Raw genomic sequence first — 25,992 nt, 5'->3', positions numbered from 1 at the left:
TCAGTCAACAGCTATCTTCCTAGAGACAGTTTGGTAGAAGACACCACGTAGCAGAGAGGTATAGTCAGGCACACGGAAGAGATGGCGCTCCCCATAGACCACATCGTAGTCTGCGCTCTTCCCCGTGACCAGGACACGGATGTTGGGCTCGTTGGCTTGGCTACCCACCGCCAGTACATAGATCTCAATGCCAGCTTGCTGAGCTTCCTGCACGACCCTCTCAATGGCCCTCGGGGTGATCCCTTGAGAGTTGCCATCGGAAAACACCAGCACCCTCTTCTTCGCCGCAGCACGGGAAGACCGCTGGTACAGCCCTGTGATGTACCGCAGAGCAGCATTGACATCCGTGGCATCGTTAATGAACTCCATGTTGTCAATGGCTTTGGCAATGACCGTGTAGTTGTACTGGAACTGAGCTTCCACTTTCTGCTGGTTCCTACCACTGTACTGGACCACTGAGACACGCACAAAATCATCGGCAGGCTTGCCAGCCTCCAGGAACCGCTCTGCCAGCCGCTTCACAAACTTCTTGGTGGTCTCAAAGTTCTTGCTCCCCACGCTGGTGGAGCTATCCACCAGCAGCGTGATGTCTGCCGGCTCGGTGAAGGTGACTGCAACAGGAAAGGCCCAGGGTTTGTTACATTGCATCTCTCCTCCCGACTCTTCCGTGTGAAGTCGGTGAAGTCACTGGCTGTCTCACAGGCTTCCTGCCTTGCCAAACTAGGGAAATCCCCAGTCTCTAGGTATTTTCTAGCTTGATTTCCCCTACCTCAGTGCTGTCCTACACTTGTCCTTTTACCCTGTCGTTCCTTCTTTTATTTGGTTTACGACAGGCTGAATTCCCAGATACTTATTTGATTTAGATAACCTAGTGAGACTTGTTGCTTAAATACAGAGCATGTTTTCCTTGACTTACATTGTCCTTGCATTTCATCTCTCGAGGCCGGCTTCTTTCCATGGTGAGTCTGAGGATTGTATACGCTTCTGACTTGGAGGTTTACTCACTTTTCAAGCACCTTTCTCAAATATCCCTGCCACAGTGCTGATTTTCAGTCGTGCTCTCACCACCACATAGCAGCTGATCTCATTACCTGCCTCAACTAAAGCCTGCGAGGGCTAAATCTGGAACAACCTTCTTTCTAGGTGTGCAGGGCCAAAAAAGCAACTTTCTAGGCTTTTCCCTCAGGTGCTTTGGGCTGGAGAGTGTGTGAGAGACCCCGCGAGTGTCTGGCAAGGTTTACTCCCTTTTCCAGCCCAGGAGCCTCCCTGTTCCAAGAGATCTCCAAGCTATGTATTTCCGCAAACACAGACTCCCACTTCCCCCACCGCAGCACCCACCATCCTTTCATGTGGCATGAGGAGTTAATACTCACTTGGGCAGGTGTAGTCTGGACATTTCTTCTCTGTTAAGAAAATTAAAGAGAGTAATGTCATTGCCTCACCCAGGCTAACGGCTTCTCCTACAGCACAGCTTCCCACCAAGCCAGAGCAAGGACAAACGCTCACCTTGGTCACAGCCACATTGTACAAGGCGCTGTGCAAAGGCTATAAATGTGCGTCAGAAAGTGCAGAGGTGCGTGCTTCAAAAATGCTGTGGACAGAGGTGTCCTGCAGCAGAGGAGGACTAGGACCTGGCCACCAAGTGTTCTGAAACACGAGATGTCTTTGTGCCTTATTTAACGAAGCCCTGAAAGCTGTGCTTTTCCCTCAATAGCTGCTTAAGAGCATGGCTAGGGCAAGGCAGGGAGGGCAGCCTGCATCCCTCACCGTTTGGCTGAGGCAATCTTCACCACATTCTTTATTGCCTCCAACCACAACCTTTCACCCACCTTGGCAGACATATGAGGTGATGTTCTGCAAGAAGGTGTCATCCAGGAGCTCGGCATAGTTGTCCCTTTGAATGGACAATCCTGGCCTGGTTGGTCTGCTTAAACAAGCAATGTCATTCAGGTGATCTGGATTCGGAGGGTTCCGGAAAATGTCACCTATCCCAAGGGAAACCACCTGCAGGGGAGTTAAGAGTCCATCACCTGATGTATTCATCATCTTATGCATTCATAAACTTGAGTACCTGTCACTTTGTGAGAGTGCTTCCAGTGACACGTGTCCTCACTGCCCTAGCACTGGGTAGCAAAGACATGGCTGTCCCAGAGACCCAGCACTACTCTGATGCATGGCTGCTGTGCGGTGGTTCCCCGCAGGCAGGGTGCTTCCCCCATGCCCTTACCGGGGTGACATCGCACAGAGAACTGAGCGGAGTAGGGTCCCGCAGCGTGTCGGAGCGTCCGTCCGTGATGACAATGGCAACGCGCTTGTCAGAGGTGAATCTCCTCAGCAGGTTGTCCTTGGTGAACTGCAGGGCTTCTCCAGTGTAGGTGCCCCCAGCTATCCATTTCAGGTTCTTGACTGCCCTGAAAGCACAGAGACCAGTGAGCCTGCAAGCCCTGTCCCATGCATACTGAAGGAGCTCCTGAGAACACATCTCTCTCTGACATGCATGCGAGGCAGGGTAACATCCCTGCACGGGTCTTTAGGTGGAAAACCAGCAAGCTCCTTGGCCTCAGCACCACCTACAATGCCATTAACCACTACTTTCCACTAAAGAACATTTAGCATCCTTGCAGTTGCAGGAGCTGCTGGCCTGGAGAGGAAGGATAGGAGGTGTGTAGGTGTCCCTGGCTCAGGTCTCTGCATGATGCTCCGAGATCCCATAGACTCACTGTTTGAGTGCCCCGATGTTGTCTATGTTGGCATCCCCCATGGCCACCAGCTCCTGAGTGTTGTCATGGCTGTACTGCACAACGCCCACACGGGACTCCCCAGCTTCAAACTGATGGGAAAAACAGAAGCCAGTTAGGGTCAGATAAGTCAGGGAGCTCTGGAGAGCTCAGAAATCCTGCTAGTGGTTTGTATTGAATGTTTTCACAGCAGGCTCTGCTGCCTCTCCTCTGCCTTATTCCAGGCAAAAGGAGCCACAACAGGAGTGGATGCACATAGGGACCAATTCATTGAGCCAGTCAAACAAGACTCAAACCCAGGTTACCCAGCTCAGTGGTCTCAACACAAGCCATTGGCCATGGTGGGTGGCTAGGAATAGATGTTTTTTCAAAACTTCTGTTTTTCTTCCAACACAGTAGCTTTGCTGCACAGCCCTAGCCTTTCTGCTTGTTACTGGCTCTTTGCCAGCCAAAGAGACCCATGCATGACCATGTAAGTGTCCAACGGCAGGTCATTGGGGCTTTACAGCTCATGTGCTACAGATGTGTCTGGTTATGCCTTAAGGAAAAACTGGATCCCAAACATCCCTTCCAAATCACAGAGGTAAACGAAACTTCCCGTGCACAGTGGGTTACCAGGGAAGGGTTAGGAGAGTAAGCATTTGTGTCCCTCTTCAGACTGAAAGACTCACTACTGGGATAATATTGCTGCAAAGGTCCTTTTTAGTAGTGTGCTTAACTGGTAACCTAAACCCAGTCTTGGGGGCAGACAAGGGTGCCTGGGGGCTGGCCATCAGGGAGCTAAGGGAAGTTGCAACACACCTCATGTTATCTACTCCAGCCACCTGAAACGCTCATCAGGACAAGGAAGAGACTGAGAGACTGACTGATCAGATGAATACTTTATGAGCCATCTGCTCTAGGACATGGAGGAAGAGTTCACAGCCACAGCAGGCAGAGTTTCTTTGCCCAGAAAGAGTGAAATATCTGTATTTTGGGATAACAAACTGCTGTTTCATCTCCATTACTTTATGAATCTGGGAGGAATCAAGACCGACCCCACTTACACACTTGAAGCTAAGCCTTGTGGAGGCTCTTTGGAGTGAAGGCATCTCTCTGTCTTTAAGCTTGCAGTGAAAAATAAATGAGTGCAATAATAATAAAGAAGTGTATCCTGGCACTAAGTGGAAATCTCACCTTCACACGCTCATCCTTGCTCAGGCGGTCGATGACCTTGATGATGAAGTCCTTGGCAATCTGGAAGTTCTGCAGGCCGATGCTCTCCGAGCTGTCCAACACGAAGAGGAGGTCGACAGGACCACAGGTGCACTCTGCAGCAAGGCACAGGAGTGGAGGGGCTTGTGTTTTCTACCTGAGCCATGTGCTCAGAGCAGGGCGTTTTGCAGGGAGGCATATCAAAGCGAGCAGCTGGTGTCTGCTGTCAGCCCTGGCCAGGTGGGTGCCTGTGCCATATCTACCCACAAAGCACAGTGTAAAATAAAGTGGCAAACGAGCTACGTAGGAAACCTAAGAGGCAGCTTACTAATTCTTCCGTTTGCGTTTTCCTCAGCACTGCTTATAAGACACGTAGCACTTCTGAGCTGTGAGTACCCTTAAAACACCCAGTAATTATCCCAAAACCCATTTCCTCATAAGCCTTCTCACTTCTTCCATTCACCCAGCCCAGGAGAACAGAGGTGACACTGGTGGGCTGGAGGAGGCTGACTCAGCCTGCTCCCCTCTTTCCCATGGCTGAAGGACATCATGTGCCCTTGGCTCTTCCTTCAGGACTGCAGACCCACGCCATCAGGACAGCATTAGAGAAAAAAAAAAAAACCAGCACATTTCTCTGCAGACCAGCACAGGATTTGGGAGGAGGAGGACAGAGCTGGATCTACAGCATGCCCTGAACTGATATCCCTTTCAACTGCAAATAGGGTGGAGAAAATCCTGCTGCAGCTTTGCTGGCACAGGGCAAGTTGACAACAGTTTTCCGGTTGTAGGACCCAGCCACAGCAGCCTCCAAATCCGTGCAGCACCCTCAGGGAGAGCTCGCTGCTCTCCCTTGCCTGCTCGGTCTTCCCTCCTGGGCTCTCACAATGTCTCCGTAGCAGAAGGCAAGGAGAAGGGAAAGGGATGGGTGCATGCAAGGAGAAGGGCTAGCTAAAGCTTGCAGAGCAACTTTGCCAAGTAACACTCACCGCAGCAAGCTAGAGAAGAAGGGAGAGAAAGAGAGAATGTTAAAAAGCCGGACAGGAATGTTTTTCACACACTAAAAAAGGCTGCAGATCTGTATTTCTGCAAATCCAAAGACACCTGGTCCATCCAGACAATTCAAGCTCATGGAGGTTTCCCTCCTGTTTGAAATATCCAGATCTATCTACTGCTTCAGGTTGTGATGCCCCAATCCAGAGCACTGCATGCAGCAGAGCTGTTTCTGCACACGCTGATGCATTCTTATTTAAATCAAAATAAAAGCTAATCCCGGACGGATTAAATAAATCACCAGAATATGGAGCTCAAACTCAGTTCCCTAAGTACCCTGTGTCCTTCCAGCACTTCGTTACTGGCTGTGGGCCAGAAGCCCTTTGCAGCACATGCACGCTGCTGCTGCCCATGGCAGGACACCCCAGAACAGACCTCCCTTTCCCAAGGGGGAACGTCATGTCCTGCTATTTAAGAAAAAAAAAAAACGGTCCGCACAAAGATTTTACACAGATTTGCTCATAATATCCTTGAAGAGTAACTGTGCACGCACAGAGCTGCAGACACAGCACATTGGTTGGCAGGACGCTCACGTGAAACATGACCTACTCTAGAGATTGAACTGGGAGTCCCTGGGACAGCAAGACACAGAAGATTTGCCTCGTTTTGGTTGCTGTCTCAGCTGCAGGAAGGACCTCCCACCCCTCTCCCATCTCACTGATATAATTGCAACTTGTGGAAGGGGAGTGATGCCCATGGCATCCCTCTGCATGCTGCCCGGGGACAGCCCTGCTCCCCAGGGACCAGCGAAAAAGCAGCCATGTCACACTCTGCAAGGAGCCGAGGAGGGCAGGAGGAATGGTACAGGGATACTCACAGCACATCTTCATGATGATGTCCAAGATCTCACATTCCTGAAGACAGAGGTAAAGAAAAGTTTGAAGAGCAGTGAAGGCAGCTGCCTGGCTCCCAGATGCTGCCCACCACCCCCGCAGCTCCTTTGCACCCTCAAAGCAGATACTGATCTGGAAATGAGTGACGTGCAACTGGGGCACGCTATGGAGGGCACTGGCTGGGATGGACTGGCATGAAGGAAATCTGGCCAGTGGGACTCACTAGGACAGTCATGGGGGCCAGCCACCACTCCACCCGGGACCACATGGCTCCCCCAGCAGCAACCCCCTCCCAGGAGCCATCCTGAGGGGCAGGGGAAGCACAAACCAAGCAAGCAAGCAGCACCCCAGTTCTGTCCCACTCACATCTGGCCCTGGAGGCCCCACGGGTCCTGGTGGTCCCTGTCAAACAGAAGCATGGAGAGAGCAGTTACAAGAGCAGACGAACCCCTACTCTGCCAATACCTTTCTAAGCAATGCAGAGTCTGGAAAAGTCTCTTGGCTTCCCAGTTTTTGCCTTTTTTACCTTCGAGAGGGTATATCTGCTTGCTTGCACAATGCCCTGGTGCCCCATGGGAGCGGGGGGCAGAAGACCCACTTCCACGCATGCCATGCCCACCAAGGTGTGAAGGTGAGCTCTCACTGCAGGCAGTGAGCACAAGCACTGCGTGTGACATGGCTTGTCATTGCCGTCACAGCATCCAGGTTATGGATAGATGGATGCAATTTGCCTGGGAGATGCCTCTCCTGTAGCCTCCACGCCAACGAAAGGCCGCGCAAGCAAGCGGCGATTCAACATGAACTGAAACGTTCTCAGGCTTGCTCCAAAGGGCTGCTTGCCCTTACCGACCTTGGCCATACAAGAATGCTTGTGAAAAAGCACAAGCACCTGCTTTTTCTGCCCTGATTTGGGATGGACGTGATGTCAGAGACGTGTGTCCCAGACTGCAGCCGTGGGTTTTCAAACTGCAGCAGCACACTGCTGTCGGGAGATCCATCAGCCCGGCACGCTGTGCTCATCGGTGCAAACCCTATCAGGATCCTCACTTACCGGGCGGCCTTCAGGTCCTCTGTGGCCCTTTGCTCCTTTGATGCCCTGAGGGCCAGGGGTCAGATTCTGGGATGAAAACAAAACAAAAAAATCCACGAATCTGTGTGTGTTGGGGTGCAGCAATTTCCCCCTTCCAGGTGTCTGCTGAGCCCTACTTAACTACAAAAACGTTGAGATTGCTGTACGCAACCAAACGAGTCAGTACTTGGAGAGGGGTCAGGATAGATACTAGGAAAATCTCCCTCCATGGGACAATGGTGCTGCAGAGGGGCAGACATTGGTGCTATCTGGAAGCATACAAAACCCTGCAGAAACGATACCTAACTTGATCTAATGGATCTGGAGGTTTGCCAGCCCTAAACTGTGGGACACAAAACAAACATCTGGAGAGAGCTCCCCTTGCCATCAGACACCGCTCAGCAGCAAAGGGCACCTGCAGACTCACAAAACCTGATGGGCTCTGACCCGCAGGTGAGGCAGTGTTAGAGACCCAGCCCACAGCTCCTACACCATGCTCAAAGAGAAATATGATTCAGCTTTGTACAGATTACTCACATCGTTGCCAGGGTCTCCAGCTTCTCCTTCATCACCTTTAGGACCGACATAGCCTTTTGTTCCCTGAAAAAGAGTACAGAAGAGACTCCTGCATGGTCAGCTGTGGTGAGATCAGTGCTGGCATGCAGTGACTTTGTGAGAGCTGGCTTGGGAGGGAGGCAAAGAGCAGTGTACAGGCTCCCCAGCACCAGATTGCAGTGCTATTGAGCAACACAGCTTCTTAGGTGGCTTCCACTGGTATAGCACCATCCAGCTCCCCCTGGGTGGTACTCCCAAACACAAAGTCTGGCTCCAGGGATGCATCCGAGAGCACTCAGCCCAGGCTGCCATCCTTGGGTGTTTCTATCAGTGCATCAAGGCAGGACACTTGCACCAGAAGCATCCAGTGCAGGGAGAGGTGCGCAGAACGAAAAGAGGGCTTTGGAAGAGGAGGCTGCTTCAGGGAGCCCGTTTCACCATGCAGCTGATGGAGAGGCTCTAGGAGCCAAATCACCGGCCAGGAAAATTTCTGTGGGGTGTATGAGGAGGCAGCGCGCTTACGTTAATGCCAGGGTCACCTCTGTCTCCTGGTTGCCCCTGGGGATGAAGGAAAAGCAGCATGTTAGGTTGGACACGCAGAAATAACGGCCTTACCGTTTCAAAGCAGCACACAAAAAAATAATTACCGGGGCACCTGTGAATCCAATTGTGCCATTCCCAGGAGGGCCATCCTCCCCCTGGAAAGGAAGGGAGAAATATGTGAGACAGTGAAAAGCAGATCCCTTAGGTAGCATGGCAACAGGATCCTGCCCTCCTTGGACAGTTTATCTCCACATATATGGGCAAAAAATATGCGACTGGTGGGTTGCACACTGCTGCAGGCTGGTAAAAAGGACATCTTGCTTGTGTGTGACCTGCACAGCCACCAAGAGAAGGGTGACACTGTCCCGATTGGGGATATGGCCACAGGCTGGGAACACACTAGGAGGTATCAGGTCTCTGTTGCTAGAAAGTGCATCCCAAGATACATCTCTCTGAGCCTGCAGATAGGATGTATATTCAAAAGTAGGCTGCTTGCAAAATTTCCCAGCATTTCTCAGCCGTATGAGAGTGTAATTCCTTTTCTCCCTGACGTGGGTTATGCTGCGTGGAACCAGCCTGTTGTACATCCTTTCCATATCGCACGCAATCCTCCCAAACAAATATCACTCACCCTTTCTCCCATCAGGCCAGGGTCTCCTGGCAGCCCGGGTGCTCCAGGCAATCCTTTTGGGCCCTGGAAGGAGCAGAAGGTCAAGCATTGTATACTGTTCTTCTTTCTGGGAAAATGATGCCTTCTGAGGCAACCAGATACCATCATGGGAGGTGCTTTGCTTATACAAGAGCAATGTAAAGCCCACAGCTAGGCCTGGGATTCAGATTGCTTGCTGCTCTGGGTGTCAGATCTGCTGGCAGATTCAGGTGGCTACCCTTGGAGAGCAGCTGCCCCAGCTTCTATGATGGGAAGTTTTACCCTCTCCATGGAATGGCCTCTGGGAGGTGGGGAAAAAGGCAGCCACAGCCTTACCCTAAGGACCCATGGAAAACACCTCAATGTGTCTGCCAGGAACACCTGAGTTTGTACCTACAACAGGTTTCCAAGATCCGAGGGAATCTGGGGACAGCCCTAAGGGGCAGCATCTCCTGATCTGCCCTTCATTCCCTCTGCCCAGAAGATGCAGTGATGGAGCAGAACTGACCTCGTTGCCGCGGGGGCCGTCATCTCCCCTGTAGCCCTTGGGTCCTGGGGGTCCAACCGGGCCCTAGGGAAACACAAAGAGCTCTCACAACAAGGATTTTCTCTCGATGCAGCTCCTGCCCTGGAGGGCTGGTCTCTTCATTTCATGATGGGGTGGGTGGGGTCACCCCATGGGTGAGTCACATTCGCCTTATCAAGCCTCACAAGAAAGGACTTATTGACGGTGGGGGATAACACAGGTGGTGAGATGCTTCAGGAGCTCCCCTGTGCCCCCCTGCCTGCACAGGCGGCAGCTCCCCATGCTTCCCTGTGCTCTGCTTTCTCTGCAAAGCCCCATCAGAGGTGGCCCTGGCCAGATCCCTGCTGCATGCAAGCCAAAACGAGAAGCTTTCCAGGCCAAGACATGACACTGCAGGCATGGGTTGAACACCATGTGCTCTCAGTGGCAGCCGGGCTGCGGAAGGGAGCAGCCTCCCAGCAGAGTTCCCAGGGCCCTGAAAGCCGTCCGTCTCCTTCACACCTCGGTCTGGTGACAGAGGACCTGGTGGGGAAAGGAACCAGGGAGGCAGGGATGATGCTTTCCAGCAGCAAAGCACTGCTGGGTTGCACAGTGGTATCTCATCGTCTGTGACAGAGGTGCCTCAGGGGCAGAGAAAGGTCTTCAGTGGAGCACATCACCCTGAAGGTGACACAGATCTCCCTCCACAGAGTCCCTCCCCACGACCTGAGACTCGGACACGTCTGGTGAAGGCCCTTTCACAGCTCCAGGGAGTATCTGTCCTCAGGAGGCTGCAGAGCCCTGGAAGTGTGTGCTGGAATGGACCAGAGCTGTCACTCTGCCACATCCCATCTGGGCAGCAGCCACTTGGTTCATCAGCTGCAGGGCTGGCTGGAGACAGCCAAGGACAAGAGGAGAGGTGGGAGGAGTTTTTTTTCTCCAAGAGCTCCAACAGCTGTCCAAGGGAACCCCTCCACCTTCTGCTGGGTGCCAATAGCCTTTCACAGGCTTTACTTGCTAGGAGGTTGGTAACAATGGTGGGTAACGATTGGGTAACGATGCTCTCGCCCACAGCTCCAAATGCCTGAACAAGGCATCATCTCATGTGGAGTCGGGTGTGCAGCTGGTCCTCAGGTGGTGGGGATGACAGAGGTGGGCAGAGGGAAGGCAGAGAGCAAGCTGTGGTGGGTGCAAGCAATGGCTCAGCAATCGGCCCCACCAGTGTCGCTGCTGTAGGCAGCGGTCACGCCAGTTCCAGACTCCCAACCTCCGAAACGTTTCCTGCGATGACTCACGCGACTGCAGTCTCCTGGCAGACAGAAGGCAGCACTTGCTCAACGATACCTGGGCTTCAGCACAGCAGCGGCACGTGCCCAAGAGTTTCCTCTGTATTTTTGGTGCACCATCAGCAACTCTGAGCTTTTCGGGAGCTGCCTCCGCGTGGCGGCTCAGCCCAGCCCGTTTTGCAGCTAAAAAGTGCAAATAAGTGGAGGAAGGAAGTTTTCTCCTCCTTTCCAGCTGTTGTCTCTGCTCCTCTTCGCACGACAGTGGCTGGGAGAAGTTGGTACCAAACATCCATGTGCTGTGCACACACCCTTCTTCCCAGGAAAGGTGTGCTGGTGGGTGCAGAGGACTTAAAATTACACAGTGCGGAGCAGAGCACTAAACTGCTCAAAGGCATGTGACCTTACTTCTGCATGAAAGCACGGAAGAGAGAAAGCTGGAAAGGAGGACAGAAACTCATGATTGTTCACGTCAGCCAAAGCTGGATCCACGGCACCCTTGGCTCGTGCGGGCCGGACACGGCCTCTCCGCAGCATGCAGCCCAAATCCCTCACGGCCCTGGAGAAGTTTATGAAGATGCAGGATTTGGGATTGGGAAATCTTTAGCAGCTCCCTGTCCATCACCTTTCTGTGTGTCACAAGAACCACAGCAGGGACCAGCATCTTGGCAAGGAAGAGAGAGGGACCACCAAACCTGCCCTTGAGAATCAGGGAAAGAGCATGCTGACCTTTAACTTCTCTCAGATAGAAAGAGGATGGAAGGGAGTCACAGGTTAGCAGGAGCCCTTTTCCCTGGCCAAGAGAAACACGCTCAAAGAGCCAGAGCTTGCAGATAACACGGCTTGAAAAACACTTCTGTTTGCCAAAGTCCTACTCTTGCCCAAGCCCAATTACGCATTTATTTTTAATTTGGCCAAGCAAAAGCGTTTTTCCTTAGCTTATGGAAAAAACTTCCTCGCTTTGCAACTGCTTTTGAAATCTCCCTGGAGTGGTGGAGATGCTGGAGCAGTCTCTGGTCTGGGGAGGCATCAGAGCTGCTTCTGTAATGCTTCCCTCTCTGACAGGGGTTTGACTCAGACTTAGTGACAGCAGGGAAAGCATTCTTTCTCCTCCTCCTCCCCACCAGTGAAGGCTGGCTGGAGGCAGGATTTATCCCAGCCTGCTTGCACAGCTTCGGCTCCCAGGCTTGCATCAAATCTCCACCTTAACTCTTGTCTTCTTCTGTCTTGAACCTGGAATGACCCTCTGCCACGCAGAGAGCAGCTCCAGTCCTTCCTCCTTTGCTGTTGTCAGCCTGCAGCACTGGTCCATTACATGCACACATCCAAAGAGCTGCCTTCCTACCAGGGCCAACTCCTGAAATGACAGCTCTTGCCGCAGAAGTGCCCAATAAGCTGTATGCTGCCAGAAACTCTTTGGCTGCACTCCAGATCTTTGGGGCTCTTCAACACTTGGTCAACCATAAAGGAGTTCAAAAGCTGTCTGCTCTTCTTCCACACGCTGGTCTCCATGTTTCGTCCATTGGAGAAGTCCTGGTCCACCAGTGTGGGAATGTTTATCTTGATGCTTCCTTGTATCTCAGGCTCTGTCAAAACTCTGATGGTATGGATAGGAGGGGAGTTATCCCATAGAGCTCTATCCACTGACAACGTCAAAGCATGCTTGCTCAGGTGAAAAGACCTGTCGGCCATTGCAATCAGTGCTATTGCCATGGAGGATTAACCCAGCAACACCTCCAGATCCAGAGTTATTGACTGGGAGCTGGGTATGTCTTTGGGAAGAAAGAGCCTTAATTGTGCAGAAGACAGAAGCCTTCCTCAGGCTGGAGGTAGCCAGCTTTGCTCTCCAGAAAGCCCTTGGCATCTGAGAATGTTCCTTGAGGCACAGGAGGACAAGCAGACCCCAGAGCAGGAGGGCCGGACCTCGCAGCAAGCAGACTTGAGGAAGGCTGGCTTTGGGACAGACTGTCTCTGCATATGCCAAGGGTGTCAGGGGCACTGCTGAGGCCCCATCAGGCCATCCTTGCTGACACAAGATGTCTCATCGACTCCCTTGACCGAGGCGTGCAGCGTCTGGCCCCAGGCCTGAATGTTTTGTGCATTGCTGCAGCTCGCACTTGCCAGTTTCCAAATCGGTCAGACGTGTCGACATCTGTTTCCATGGGATTGGGAAATGGTGTGGACGTTGCTCTGTCCCCAGCCCAGCAGCCAAGTCTCCATTTTTTTTAGCCCTGTTCATATTCTAGGTTATTCTAGAAATTCATGCCTCTCTTCACCAGCTTTGCTAACTGATCTGGAAGATGTTGAGAACTTGCCCCAAGATGCTGTGGCAACAGTTAAGCCCCCTACCCCACTCTCCCCTCTGCCCTAGCCACTTCCACATGAGATCCAGAAGGTTAAACCAAGCTGTTACCTGGTCGCCAGGTGGTCCGAGGGGTCCTTCCCGCCCTTGGTCACCGGGTGGTCCAGGCTCTCCCTGAAAACGCATACAGAGGGCATGAGAAACTCAAAGAGGGACAGGCACAGAGCGCAAAGAGCCCTGCATTCGACAGGGATCAGGGATGCAGCACCAATAGCACATGCTAGATAGAAACGCGGTCACCCAAACAGGAAGGCTTTCAAGGAGTTGGGTAAGAAACTATCAGAGATATGGGGAGAGAGAGATGGGCTAGCGTGGCCACCTTCAAGCCAACAGAAAGACCTTCTGAGCTAGCAGCTTCCTTCCTCTACCCTTCTTCCTCCATCTGGCTGTCCCTGTGCAGGTAAGGGGATTTACAAACAGAATGAGTAGATGGGGGAAGGACGTCCTCACTTCTCATTGCTGATCCTCTCCCCTCTCCTTTGCTAGCGCTCAGCACCCTGAGCCAGGTTAGGGCTGTTTGCAGAGAGCTGACAGCCCAGGAGAGACAGGAAAACTTGAGTCTAGGTGGTTTTGCACCCCAGCAGCCCCAACAGAAGTAAATGACGAAGGGTTGGACATAGCTTAGCTTCACTTTCACTTAACCATTGTAGACGGGGACAGCCTTCCACCAGTTCAGCAGAGCTGTGTCCCAACAGGGCAGCATGCCTGCCAGACCCAGGCTGGCTCTGGGACACCCTCCCTATCTATACCCATGGTCAGGAGCGAGCAAGCCAGGGAGGCACAAAGGAGAGTGAGGAGGCGCAGCTCCCCATTCCTGCAGTCCAAGGGCTTGCTGCAAGTTCCTGGCAATTCCGGAGAAAACTTCCCCCCACTGCAAAGCAGAGCGTTACCCCTTGCAGGGCTGGGTGACAGCTAAGCACAGAGCTTTGCACCTTGCAGCCAAGCCACCCCCGAGATCAGCCAGCGCCACGCACTGCAAGATGGGCACCTTTGCACAAGGTGCTGCTCTGCCTGCAGCCCTGGGATGTGGGGCCAGGCAGACTCCAGCCCACAGGGAAGGGAGGCATTCAGGAACTTCCCATGACAGTCACACTTGACTTCAAACTTTGAGGAAAGTGGCTGAAAGCTCATCAACCTAGAGCTGCTGTTTGCAGGCTTGAAGCTTGCGGATGCCTAAGCCAAACAGTAAATATAAAATGCAACTTCCAAAGTGCCCTGAGCGCCAGTGGTGACGTTTCTGGCGAGGTTACGCAGCCTCGTGCTTGGACTAAAACTTGGAAGGATGCATCCCATCGTCTGCTGAACAATTTAACTCCAGGACACTGGCGTGCCTTCACCTCCTGTGCACATCTGCCCCGCACACCACGTGCAGCAGCGCTGCTGCTCTCCGGCAGTAAACAGGAAAGGAGAGAGGCTGCCAGCATCCCCCCTCCAGAGCCACCCCCTCCCCAGGGCGGACCTCTGCCTCCCCTCCTCCGAGGTGGTGATGGGTACTGGGTGTCCTTACTGCAGGAACAGGGGAAAAGCGGTGCGGTGGCGGCCACTCAGCAGTGCTGAGACACGGCTGGCCACCAGTTGGGATGCTGCTGCTGGACGCCCTGGCTCCTGCCACCTCCTCCCTGCGCAGCAGCATCCCTCGTCCCTCCCCGGCATGCGTGGCACCTCTGCTGCTTGCCACATGTTTGTCCTGGCCTGCTGAGGGCTCTTGCCTGTCCCTTTCACCCTCACGCTCAGTGATTCACTCCCAGCAGGCAGGAAAAATACTTTCCTAGTGACTCCCACCCAAAAGGGGAGGGAAGGGTGTTCCCCGTCCCCTTCACACCCTCGCGTGCTGCCATGCCACTAATGGTACCTGTGCCCTGGTACCCCACACAGCCCCTGAGGACCCAGAGGAGGACACCTTGCCTCTTTGCTCTCCATCAACCGGTTTTGCAGACACAAGGCAGAGGCTGACCACCCTACGCCTGCTCTTGGCTTGCTGGGCACATTCTCCTCCAGGTTTTGGTTGTTTGGTGATTAGCTGACAGCATAAAGGGGCGATTGCTGGGGGACAACAGCAGGTTGCCTCCGGGCTGGCAGGTAAAGGCACTGAGCTTGCCTGCTGGCCCGCAGACTGGTGCAGTCAGCCACTTGGGCACCTATTTCCAGCCCCTGGCTGCCAAGCATGAACCCGATTGCAAGCAGCCACTGAAAGCTACCCCGTGGGCACAGTTACCGGCTCTCCTCTTGGCCCGCGGTCGCCTGGTGAGCCTGGGGGGCCTCTTTCTCCATTGCTGCCCTGCAAGGAGATGGTGAGAACACAAAATCAGGACCTGCTCCCAGCAGGAGCAAAACCCTCCCTGGTTGCCCACTTCCAAGAGGGCTCACCCCCAGCCCTTCTGCCCCTCTGCAGGGTAGCAGCCGCTGCTGTGCCCTGCTGAAGCGGAGCCTAGCAGTGGTTCCCTCACTTACCCGTTCTCCAGGAGGACCATCCGCACCAGGAGCACCCTGCAGAGAAACAACAGGGGTGGTCAGGCAGTGGGGATGGCTGGCAAGCACACACAGAGGCACTGCGGGCATGGGCAAAGGGCTCACCTCATCACCCGTCTCTCCTGTCGGTCCAGGCTCACCCCGGTTTCCAGGTGCGCCCTGAGTGAGTAAGACACAGGGGTGCAAATGAGACAAGTCAGGAGGTTTCAGAGCCAAGCCCTGCATGCTTACAGAGCCTTGGGCAAGCTCTGCTTCAAAGCCAAGGCTGACGCAGGGGACCTCTGCCTCTCACAGAGGGCAGGGGATGCTCACACACAGGCATTTCACCCACCTTCTCTCCAGGGCTGCCAGGAATCCCCTGTCGGCCAGGTTTTCCATCGTCCCCAGGCTCCCCCTTCACAAGGGCACAAGGCACTTTTCAAGACTGCGTCCATCGCCCAGCAGTGGATTTTGGCTCCCGTGGTGCAGAGGCCGTCAGGAGCCCTGGTGCACCCCAAGCCCCTTTCTGGGCTGTGATCCCTCCCCAAGATGCTCCCCATCCCTAGTAGATCCACCTCCCCCTTCACCTGCCCTGTGCAAGGCACCTTTTCACAGCAGCCCCCCAATATGCCAGGGATGCTTGTGCCAGGCTTGTGGGCACATGCTAGCCTTGGGCATGCTGAGAGTCACACCAGCCAGATCTTACTGTGGGTGACGGGCAGCGTCCTGGGCTTGCCCTCAAGCAGCACAAAGAGGCCAGCGATGGGCCAGTGGCCACCTCTCCCTCTTGCAGGAGAGGGGTCCCAGCACCCCTCCTTCCCTGTGGGGCTGGGCAGAGTGGCTCACCTTTCCTCCCTTGAGTCCGTAAGCACCAGGATCTCCCTTCGGTCCAGGCGGGCCTTGAGCTCCCTGTTGAAAATAAAGGAAGCATCACTGAAAACCAACCCGGTATCACTATCTGTGGGAAACAGGGCATGGACCGAGCATCCCATCAGCCTGGCCCACAGCTCCCCAGCAGGACGGACAGGAGGGACATGCGCTCAGGGATGGCATAGTACGCTTGCACCATGGAGCCGTGCAAGCAACGCTGCAGCCATATTGCTGAAACGCTGCAAAACTGAGTGTGCTTCTGCAGCTCAGGGGAAAATGGCAGAAAAGGTGGTTGTTGGGCTGCTGTGGCTGGTCTGCAGCGATACTGGTACCACCACAATGTGTCATCCTGGGAGCACAGAAACAAGCAGGGAAACCAGAGAAATGCAATGTCAGAATAATGTTTTCCTGAGTCCTCCAAAATCTCCAACATTTTATGGGTGATGGGTCACAGCAGTCTGAAATTGGTTAATCCTGGGTTTTCCTGTCTGGCACTGAGCTCTTCTTTGCCGAGTTCCCTGTGCTGAACAGCCTCCAGCCAAATGGTCCCCCAGCATGTGGCTTCCTGTGCAGCGCCATGCAATGGGGGACAGCTTCCAGGCAAGGACAAGGCAGATTGCCCCGGGGACACCCCTGAGGTGCCCTGCTGGGATGAGCATCACATGTCTAAAGGAGTATTTTCAAGTACAGCAACTCCCTGCTCCCACAGCTCCCCTTCTTGAGGGGCTCCCCGTTTCCACGCGCCATCATGGCAGACCGGCTGCGCTGGTTTGTTCGCGTGCGAGGGGCACCCACAAGGTACGTACGTCGAATCCGGGTGAGCCTTTGCAGCCAGGTAACCCAGGGTATCCAGCTTCACCCTGTCAAACAGACAAAGCAGGAGTCCCCATGAGCGATGCCTGTGGGAAGACCCCATCCATCATCACCCCAGCGCCCTGAAAGGGACATCCCAGCCTTGTCCCTGGCTGGCAGGTGGACAGGGATCTGCAGGGAGGAAGACCAACTGTCCCACATGGGACACTGAGTTTGTTCTGGGACCCCAAAATGATTTTGGAGGGGCAAAAGTCAGGATTGTCAGGCTAAGTAAGGTGTCCTGGAGCAGATACTTACCTTCATGCCGTCAATGCCATCAATTCCACGCCTGCCCTTCTCACCCTGAAACGGAGAAGAGGGACCATGAAGAAATAATTTCCAAAGACCCTTCTCCCCACAGGTATCAACCAGAAAGAATAAATGGTGCAAAAGCAGAGACTGACCTTGGCTCCTTTGGCTCCTCTTGAGCCCTGCAAAGGGAAGGAGAGAGATGCTAGGCCCCTGCACAGAGCAGCTCCATGCCCCCCACCACGCTGTGGTCCTCACACTAGCTCGGTCTGAGGGTGCAGGCATTCACCGTGCCCCTGCACACCACCAGTCTCTCCCGTTCTGCCTGGCTGTGCCCACTGCTCGGTGCTTGCCTGGTCCCCAAGGCTGCATCAGCTGGAAATGGGCATCTCCCGTCGGATCCCCGCTCCCAGCACTGGAGATGCCACCAGGAGGGATGGAGACAGCGGCATGGGCATGTACTAGACCCCAACACTGCGCAGGTGCAGGGGTAGCCCAGGCTAACTAAGCAGGGGGACACAGAGAAGCCTTCCCCCTCCTGTCATGTCCTTGCTATCCTCACCTTTTCTCCTCGACTTCCTTTGTCGCCCTAGATATGGAAGGAGAGAGAAAAATGGGAGAATGAAAACACTTGCAGCACAAAGCCTCTAGCCCATCTAGGAAGCATGCCTGTGACCCTGCAGCCCCACGTACCTTCATTCCTTGGTAGCCGACAGGTCCCATGTCCCCTGGCCTGCCCTAGAGGACAGGAAAATGGTGTTATGGAGGAAAATACTGGCACTAGCCACCAAGGGGGCAGTTTACCCCAGACTCTTTATGTGGGGCTCAGCCCCCAACCACCATACCCGCTAGCAGGAGCCTCTCCCCTAACCACACTCCTTGTTTGCCTGATCTGAGAGCACGGGATCATTGCTGGAGAGGAAATCACTGCTACAAGAAAGCTGGAAAGGGACTTTTTACAAAGGTATGTAGTGACAGGACAAGGGGCAATGGCTTTAAACTGAAAGAGGGGAGATTTCCATTAGATCTAAGGAAGAAATTTTTTACATTGAGGGTGGTGAGGCACTGGGACAGGTTGCCCAGAGAAGTTGTGGCTGCCCCATCCCTGGAAGTGTTCAAGGCCAGGTTGGATGAGGCTTTGAGCAACCTGGTGTAGCGGCGGGTGTCCCTGCCCATGGCAGGGGGGTTGGAACTAGATGATCTTTGAGATCCCTTCCAACCCAAACCATTCTATGATTCTATGATTCTATGATTGTGGAGGGCAGAGTGGACCTGCCTTCACCTCCACCATCTCCAGGCCTTCGTGGGGATGAGGGAAACTGGACACTTGAGGACAAGTCATCTGGGATGAAAGGGAGGGGCAGAAAACTCTTCAGAAGGAAAGATCCGCGTGTGCATGACACAGGGTTTCCAAATTGAGAACACACAAGCTGAGTAACTGCACACTCACGTGTGTGGGAGAAATGCACCTCCCCAAAATAAGCGTACCTAGCAAAAAAAAAGGGAGGAGGAGGGAAATAGTTTCCTCATGTTATTAGCTTATTATTTACCAAAGGTTTCCCTGTAACACTGCTGTGCTTGTCATGTCAGAGGATGCGGGAGAGAGTCCACCCCTGGGCTGGCATACATGAGTCAGAGACATGTCCTCCAGGAGGAGTGGCTATTTTGGGTGAGGAACAAGGAAGCCTTGTAGCAACAGAGGAGGGGGCCATCCTGCTGCCTGGCAGGAGCCACTGCTCGGCAGGGTGGCTGCGGAGGTGGACAGCTGGCCACAACCCCACTGACTACCCCACGGAAACGGGGTGATGCAGGGGCGAGGGCTGCTGAGGATGCGCCTGAGAGGTCTGGCCAGAAGTGGCCAAAAAACAGCTCCTGTGCAGAGTCGCCAGGGCTGGTCCTTTACTTACTGGAGCTCCAGCCTCTCCTTTCTGGCCGGGAAGACCTGGCTTGCCTCTTTCTCCCTGCAATACAGAACATAAATAAAGTTAGCTTGTCATCCCCAGAAACAGAACAACCTGTTGAAAGGAAAGGAGAGAGGATGGTAGCAGGAATGCTCCAGGGATTTGTGGAACAGATGATGTCTGCTGCATGGGAGCATGGTGTGGGTCCTCATCCACCCCTCCATGGGGCAGTGGCAGGGTGCTGAGGACCTGTGCCCCACCAATCTCTGAGCATCCCCGGTGAGCCCGTCCCACCACCCCAATCCCACAGCACGGCCGCAGCTGGCCCCTCACCTCATTGCCCGCGTCGCCAGGAGGTCCGGGAGGCCCTCGAGGAGGCTGTGGGAGAGAGGTGTGGGTCAGACCAGCCAGCGAGGCACAGCCTGGGGCCGTGGGGTTGCAAGGGGAGGGGATGGGGGGCCTCAAACGCCCAACTCACCTGGCACTCAAAGGAGCAGCACTGCTCAGAGAGAAGGAGAAAACAGCATTAGAGGCAGCGGGCAGCACCAGGGCCAGGCTGCACCCTGCTCGGGGGCAGCTCCCCAGGCTGGCAGGGGCAGGGCTGTGCCACCAAGCCCCTGCTTGGCCGATGGTGACCCACAGGGGACGGGCTCAGGCACAGGGTCGGGGGGAGCTGGGCTCTGGAGGACACTCACCGATTGCTCTGTGTTGGCTTTCTGCAAGACAAGAAAGCAAAGAGAGGGGGTTTGAGAGGGATAGGTGAGCCCGGAGGGGAGGGGGCAGGCTGAGCAGAGGTTGGGCGATGCTCACAATCATGTCGATGATGGTGTCGATGGTTTCCTCCACGTCGAGCTCCCGGGTCGGCTTCAGGCTGGTGGCGGTGAAGTTGCGGCGGTAGGCATGGTCTGTGGCAATGATGTTGAGCCGCTGGTCCTAGGGTTGGGAGAGTGAGGAGAGCAGAGTGTGACCTGTGGGCACCTGTGCAAGACCCATCTCCAGAGACCACCCTGGGGCCCTGCATCCTCCCTCCAAGGAGGGGCTCTAGGGGGCACTCAGAGCCTCCTTTGCCAGGCCGAGGATCCTGTGGTCCCACTTGGAAACCCTGCAGGAGGCATCCCTGCTGCCTGGTCCCTACCAGGTGGTTGGGGGAGATGGCGACAGAGAACACTTTGATCCCCAAATGTTTGGCTTCATTGGCAGCATCGTCCAGGCCTCCACAGGGCTCCTTGTAGCCTTCCAAAGGGTGTCCATCAGTCACCACGATTAGGTATTTATTCTCCTTGTGATGGGAGCCACTGCAAGGGTTTAAACACAGGATTTAACGTCGCAAGGATTTAAAAGATTTATCTGGCTTGGGCACCTCTGGACACTCACCCCAGGCAGTGCCCCAACCTATAGTCAGGGCATGCCTCATCCCTGCAAAGCCAGAGCACTACCAATCTGCCACCCCCATGACTATTTCGTGCCTAAGTGACCTCCTCTCCCACCCTGGGGACTGCTCTGCACAATGCACAAGGATGTCCTACCCCAGAAGCTCCCAGCATCCATCCACCATGGCCATGCCACCAGCATCGCCCCCTCTGCCCACCCCAGCCCCACTACCTTACCTGATGAGCAGCTCCTCGATGCCCCGCTTTATCGCACAGTCAGTGTAGGTGCCCTTCCCGATGTAGTTCACCGACGAGACACTGTTCTTCAGCTCGTTCCGGCCTCTGGGCATCGAGGTGAGGCTCTTGATGAGCACGACCTCATCGCTGTAGTGCAGTGCCCCGGCATTCCACACCAGGTTGCGGTCGCAGCGGTAATACCTGCAAGGACAAAGCGGAACATGCACTTTCAGCACCTTTGTCCACACCCCCCCACCACCTCCACTTTGCTCGCATCAGCCCACCACGCAAAATGCAGATCCCCTGCCAAAAGTTGCAGGGATTTCCTAGGGCTCCCAGCTCTCCTGCAAGGCTGGGACGTGCTTCACTTGCAAAGCCAGCCATGGGAGCAGAACAGTCTGTTCAGCAGGTGGAAGAGCAAAGATGTGCAGCTGGTGGGCGTCCACAAGGGTCAGACGGTTCGGCAGAGAGGCTTCTGTTGCAGTTGGCCAGTTTATCCCTCAGTCCTATGTCTAAGTTCAAATCATAAGGGGAGTTGTGGACCCTTTGTCCTGGTTATGTTACCCCTTAGCCTGTTGTATGAATATATATACATTCATTTTATTATTATCATTATCATTATTATCATAATCATTATTATCATTATCATTATTGCTTTTCATTTTATATTATTTTTATTATTAAATTGTCCTTATCTCAACCCATGAGACTCCTTCCCTTTTCCCTCTCAATTCTCTTCCTCGTTCTCAGGGGCGGGGGAAGGTGAGCGAGGGGCTGCGTGGCGTTTCATTGCCGGCTGGGTTAAACCATGACAGCTTCCCAAAGAGGTACCAGGCTGCAGTGGGTGGAGCTGAACCGGAGATGCTGAGCCAGACAGACAGGTGCACACATGCGGGGCAGGTTACTGCCGAAACACCTCACCCAGGACTGCAGTGCATTTTCCACTGTTGAACATGTTAAATTCAAAGAGGGATGCCTACTTCCAAAGGGTGCTCTGACTTGGAGACAGGTGAGTGTGTGTATTGAAGCCCTGTCCTGTGTGCTGACACAGCATGTGCCCACCACTCTCTGGGACAGAGGCATCGCGGCTCCTCATGCTATACCCAGTGCCTCAAAAAGGATCTTTTCAGGATGCTAAGGCCAATCCCAAAGGGATGGGGTTGCACAGATCCCTCACTGCTCCTGTCTTCTCTTTGTCCAGCAGGACCCTTTCCAAAGCCACCTGAGCATTGCCCACTGCTGTCCCCTCCATCCCACCGCTGCCAGCTGCCTCGCTATCACCCATGCTGACCACACACTGGGTGTCTGACAGCACGGGGTGCACAGTGGTGGCTTCCAGGGAGATGTCTCTGGAGCAGATGGAATTCCAAGGCAGCCAAAGGGGTGTTTGGGATGGGCTCAGGAGGTCCAGCCATCTGTCTACACATAGCAGGGGCTCTGAACAAGGTCCAGTGCCTTGCTTGGGACACAGTCATGTTGTGTTGATGGAGGTCTGGCAGGTTGTTCGCAAGCACAAGGCTCTTGGTCACTTGATGCTTTGTAGGGTAGCTCTCCTGCCTGGGCAATTGCAGGTGATCTGCTGGCCCCCTTCCACCTGTCTTGAGATGGGGACCTTGCCCCTGCAGCTCGTGCAGCACTGGGACATCCCCATGGTGCTCCTCTGGGCACCAGCACACATCTGCTGTCCCAAGGGGTTCTCCAGGACCCACGTGCCTCCAGGACTCATGGTGCACCTGTGCATGCTTGGATCTCCTGCCTGCAGTCAAGCCATGGCCGTTGCCTGCAGCCGTTCCCAGCATTGCACCCATTTGGGATCTGGGAGCTTTGGTGCCCCTGGGTGCCCTCACCCTGAGAAAGTCAGGGTCAGACCTGGGTTGGTGGCTGCAAGGGTGAGTGAAGAGGACGTAGATAAAGAGCTGAGCAGTAGGGTGGATAAGGGGCCCCCAAAGTTGGGTTCAATGTCACAAGGTGGCCTGGGAGGTGCCAGTTACAAGGGGGGTTTACTCTGCAGGACACCCTTGAGTGCTGGGTTTAATGTCAGAGGTGCCCTGGTGCCACCCAAGCAGCTGGGTTGTCCCAGGTCTGAGCAGCCGGTGGCATGGGAATCGGCATTGCTTTGGCCTTACAGAACAACCACCCGGCAAGACAAGCCAGCCGGAGGCGGTGGGGCTGAAGTGCCGTGTCTACCGCTCCAGGAAGCCCTTGCTTTCTGGGGGGCGGCCCTGCTAAAGGCACGCTGCTGCCCTCTGCATGGAGGGACCAGAAACGGGGTGGCTGCGGACCGGAAGAGGGAGGAGACACTCCCACCCCCCTCCCTGGCATCCTGACTTTCCTCAGTTCCCTCCGTGGCTGGGCACACAGGAAGGTCTCAGCATCCCGCCCGGCCCCAGGCTCCATCCCTAAAGCATCCTGGACGAACGCCCGGCAGATGTACCTGTTTGTCAGCTTATCAATGAACCGGTTGGTGAAATCTTTCACTTGGGCAACCAGGTCCCCAAAGGGCTTCACCCTCAGGGCGACGCTCTCTGAGGTGTCCAGGACAAAGAACAGGTCCACGGGGCAGTCTGGGAGGAAGCGGAGAGGCAGGAGTCAGCAGGTGGCCCCACTGCATCGCCCCAAAACCCCAGGCTCCCCCCACAACACAAGCGCCTGCAGCCTGGCTCCCCTCCCAGCAGGCTCCCAGGACCCGCGCTGGGGGAACCGCTTTCACGTCCTAGCCCCACGCGAGACACGCAGGCACACACGCACGGGTGAGGTCGCCCGTTTCTGTTTCGGCATGAAGGGTAAGCCTGACCAAACGCATATTCAGAAAGCAATGCTTTGTGGCATTTCACAGCCATGCATTTTTTTTTCCCATTTAGATTCGAAGGATGACTTTGCCAGACCAACATCAGTTGTTATACAATATAATGTGCAGCCACAGCAACCACGTGAAAAAGGAAAACCAAGACATGATAGAAATTAGTAACAGAATAAAAAACTAATGGTTTTCTGTCGCGCCCTGGCACAAATATCGTTCCAGAGGAGAGCAAAGGCACCTTAACAGCCAGTTTCAAAATAAAAATCTTTTAGAAAGCTAAACTGGTATCAGCTGTTATCCCCCACTCCTGCATCCCGGTGCTACTGATAACACCTGACAAGACAGAGCTGAGGAGAAAGAGCCAGAAAAACATCAAAAGTGGGTATATGTCTTGCAGATCCTCTCTAATCCCAAATCACTCTCCTCGGCAAACAAAACTCTCCTCCCAAACGTCCCAACAAAGCTGTGGCCGTGAGCAGCAGCTGGACTTCTCTGCTGATCCCAGGGAGGAAAAAGACCCTGGGAAGCAGCCCGTGCTTACCTTCTGCATTGGCGACCCTGGTGGTGATATCTTGACGCTGAGCCCACGCGCCCCTCCCCAGGAAGCTGGCCTGGAGCAGCACAGTGAGCAGAAAGTCTCGCAGCCTCATTGTACGTGGTTCAGATTACCATTGAGCTGGATCAGAGAAAAAGCAGGGAAGGAGAACCCGGCAGCTGAGAAAGGCCGCGGTTTGGAGGCAGGAGTCGCTGAAGAGATTTTTTTACGGCTTTTCCCTTGGTTCCAGTGGGAGGAAGCACAGGCAGGAGGGTAAGGGTGAGGAGGAGACTTCTCCAGCCTGAGGAGGAGGGAGGGAGGGATCAGGGGCTGTCAGCTGTGAGTCAGAAACGAATGAGGAATTTCTCCTTACTCTTCTTCTGGATGTCGTTGAACCTGCCATGGCACCCTGGCTACTGGTGCCTAGGATCTCCATGAGCCTCATGGCGCGAGCCCCGGCATGGTCAGTGCTCAATAGCAGCATTCCCCTTAGGGGGTCAGCCTGCTCCGTGGGGCAGGGGGGCTCAGGGCACCTGCCAGACCTGCCAGACTGCTCCCCCCCAGCTCCTGGGCCAAGAAAGCTGGGGCAGGGAGACAGGCATTCCCATGACATCTCCACCTGCATAAGAGCTGGCCTGCCTTGTCCTGTTAACCAGCGGAGTCCCCACCACACGGCAGAGCTGGTGCTGTCCCATGGCCACCCAGGGATGGAGGCATTGTAGAGGTACCACATTTTTAGAGAAGCACCTTCCTCTGACTTTCAGGGCTTTCTAATCAACCCAGTCAGGAACTTGAGGAGCAAGCTCAAAAAAAACCCAGAGGGACCCCACAGACTGGGAACAACACCCCCAGGCTGTGCTCAGGGCAGGGAGTGTGGATAGATCAAAGCTGTCAAGCCCAGAAGATAGAATTGGGACCCCAGCCCTTAGGGATGTCTGGAAATGAGCATCTTTGAGCAACCTTGTGTAGTGGAGGGTGTCCCTGCTCATGGCAGGGGGGTTGGAACTAGATGATCTTTGAGGTCGCTTCCAACCCAAACCCTTCTATGATTCTGTGATCTTCCCATCCTATAGGATGGCAGCAGAGCCTAAGGACCTGCAGCAGTGGGGAGCTGGACCCTCCCAGCAAGGTGCTCCCAAGGCCTTGCAGATCATCTGCTCTCCATGGCCAGCACTGGAGATGAGTCCCATGCTGCTTAAGTCAGACCCAGAAGCAGGTACTGCCAACCCCTCGTCACAGTGAGAGTGTTAATTGTCACCAGGGAGAACGGCGAAATACCCGAGAGCTGATCCTGCTTGAGCTGCAACCTGCTCCCACAAGCACACAAGGAGACCAAAGGTTGTCATTAAATAGCAAACTGATGGGCTGCCCAGGCCAAAGAGGCACCTTGCCTTTGAAAGATGAAATGAAACCCAGAGAGGGGCTTGATGTGGGCCAGGCAGAGCATCCTGCGGGAGCGCACAGGACCAGGACGGCTCCAAGGGGCAGAGCCGACAGCGTGAACTCGGCCAGCACAAGTGGTTCACGCACAAGTTGGTTGCACAAAGGCAGCAGGAGACCTGCCACGCTGCTTTGTGGGGACAGGCAGGGCTGGCTGCTGCCTCCATCACCCTGCCATTCACGCACAACCACTCTGGCAGCTTCTTTATGCGAATGATCAGGACAAAACATGGTAGGTTTGGCTGTAGGAAGTTGTCTCAAGTTGAGATTTTTTAGTTAGCACTAGGAAAAAAAAAAGCTGTAGCTCCACTGATTACAAATTACATCAGTGGACGAGCCTGACCACATCATCGAGGCAGATGCATCAAATGACGACTCTTTGGATAAACAACATCCAAAGTCAGTGGAAAACAAATGTAGACTGTGCTAAACTGAAGCCTCGTCAACCCAACAGCACAACGGTTGCTGCTTTTCATGCCAACATGAATTTAGGTGCATCTGCGGAAGCT

The 25,992-nt window shown here is 54.4% G+C and overlaps 1 protein-coding gene across 1 annotated transcript; it reads right to left on the bottom strand.

Annotated features, from left to right (window-relative positions):
- Positions 1 to 24,158, bottom strand: COL6A1 (collagen type VI alpha 1 chain). The gene is made up of 35 exons (XM_086615855.1): positions 24,050 to 24,158; positions 23,143 to 23,272; positions 20,709 to 20,909; positions 20,237 to 20,396; positions 19,912 to 20,034; positions 19,797 to 19,817; positions 19,580 to 19,600; positions 19,435 to 19,479; positions 19,108 to 19,161; positions 17,894 to 17,938; positions 17,763 to 17,789; positions 17,356 to 17,382; positions 17,210 to 17,254; positions 16,906 to 16,959; positions 16,076 to 16,138; positions 15,582 to 15,644; positions 15,356 to 15,409; positions 15,233 to 15,268; positions 14,997 to 15,059; positions 12,833 to 12,895; positions 9,140 to 9,202; positions 8,614 to 8,676; positions 8,087 to 8,137; positions 7,962 to 7,997; positions 7,422 to 7,484; positions 6,867 to 6,932; positions 6,182 to 6,217; positions 5,800 to 5,836; positions 4,919 to 4,927; positions 3,915 to 4,048; positions 2,721 to 2,830; positions 2,228 to 2,411; positions 1,830 to 2,004; positions 1,374 to 1,403; positions 1 to 611 (listed from the first exon to the last, which is right to left on the bottom strand). Exons 1-35 carry the CDS (start codon positions 24,156 to 24,158, stop codon positions 1 to 3), a joined length of 3,072 nt encoding a protein of 1,023 aa, XP_086471981.1.
- Positions 24,159 to 25,992: the final 1,834 nt, after the last annotated feature.

The sequence above is a fragment of the Tauraco erythrolophus genome, chromosome 8 (assembly GCF_009769465.1).
Source record: "Tauraco erythrolophus isolate bTauEry1 chromosome 8, bTauEry1.pri, whole genome shotgun sequence".
NCBI classification, from domain to species: Eukaryota; Metazoa; Chordata; class Aves; order Musophagiformes; family Musophagidae; genus Tauraco; species Tauraco erythrolophus.
The sequence above is the reverse complement of the archived record's forward strand: the minus strand, read 5'-3'. Positions and strand labels throughout refer to the sequence as shown.

Bases quoted from the DNA above. Each gene is read 5' to 3' on its own strand.
- COL6A1 (XM_086615855.1), bottom strand. From the start codon at position 24,158: ATGAGGCTGCGAGACTTTCTGCTCACTGTGCTGCTCCAGGCCAGCTTC. The intron at 19,818-19,911 runs GTGAGCATCGCC...CTTGTCTTGCAG, and splicing joins ACACCATCATCGACATGATT to AAAGCCAACACAGAGCAATC. The intron at 17,255-17,355 runs GTCAGTCTCTGC...TCTCCGTTTCAG, and splicing joins GAGGAGCCAAAGGAGCCAAG to GGTGAGAAGGGCAGGCGTGG.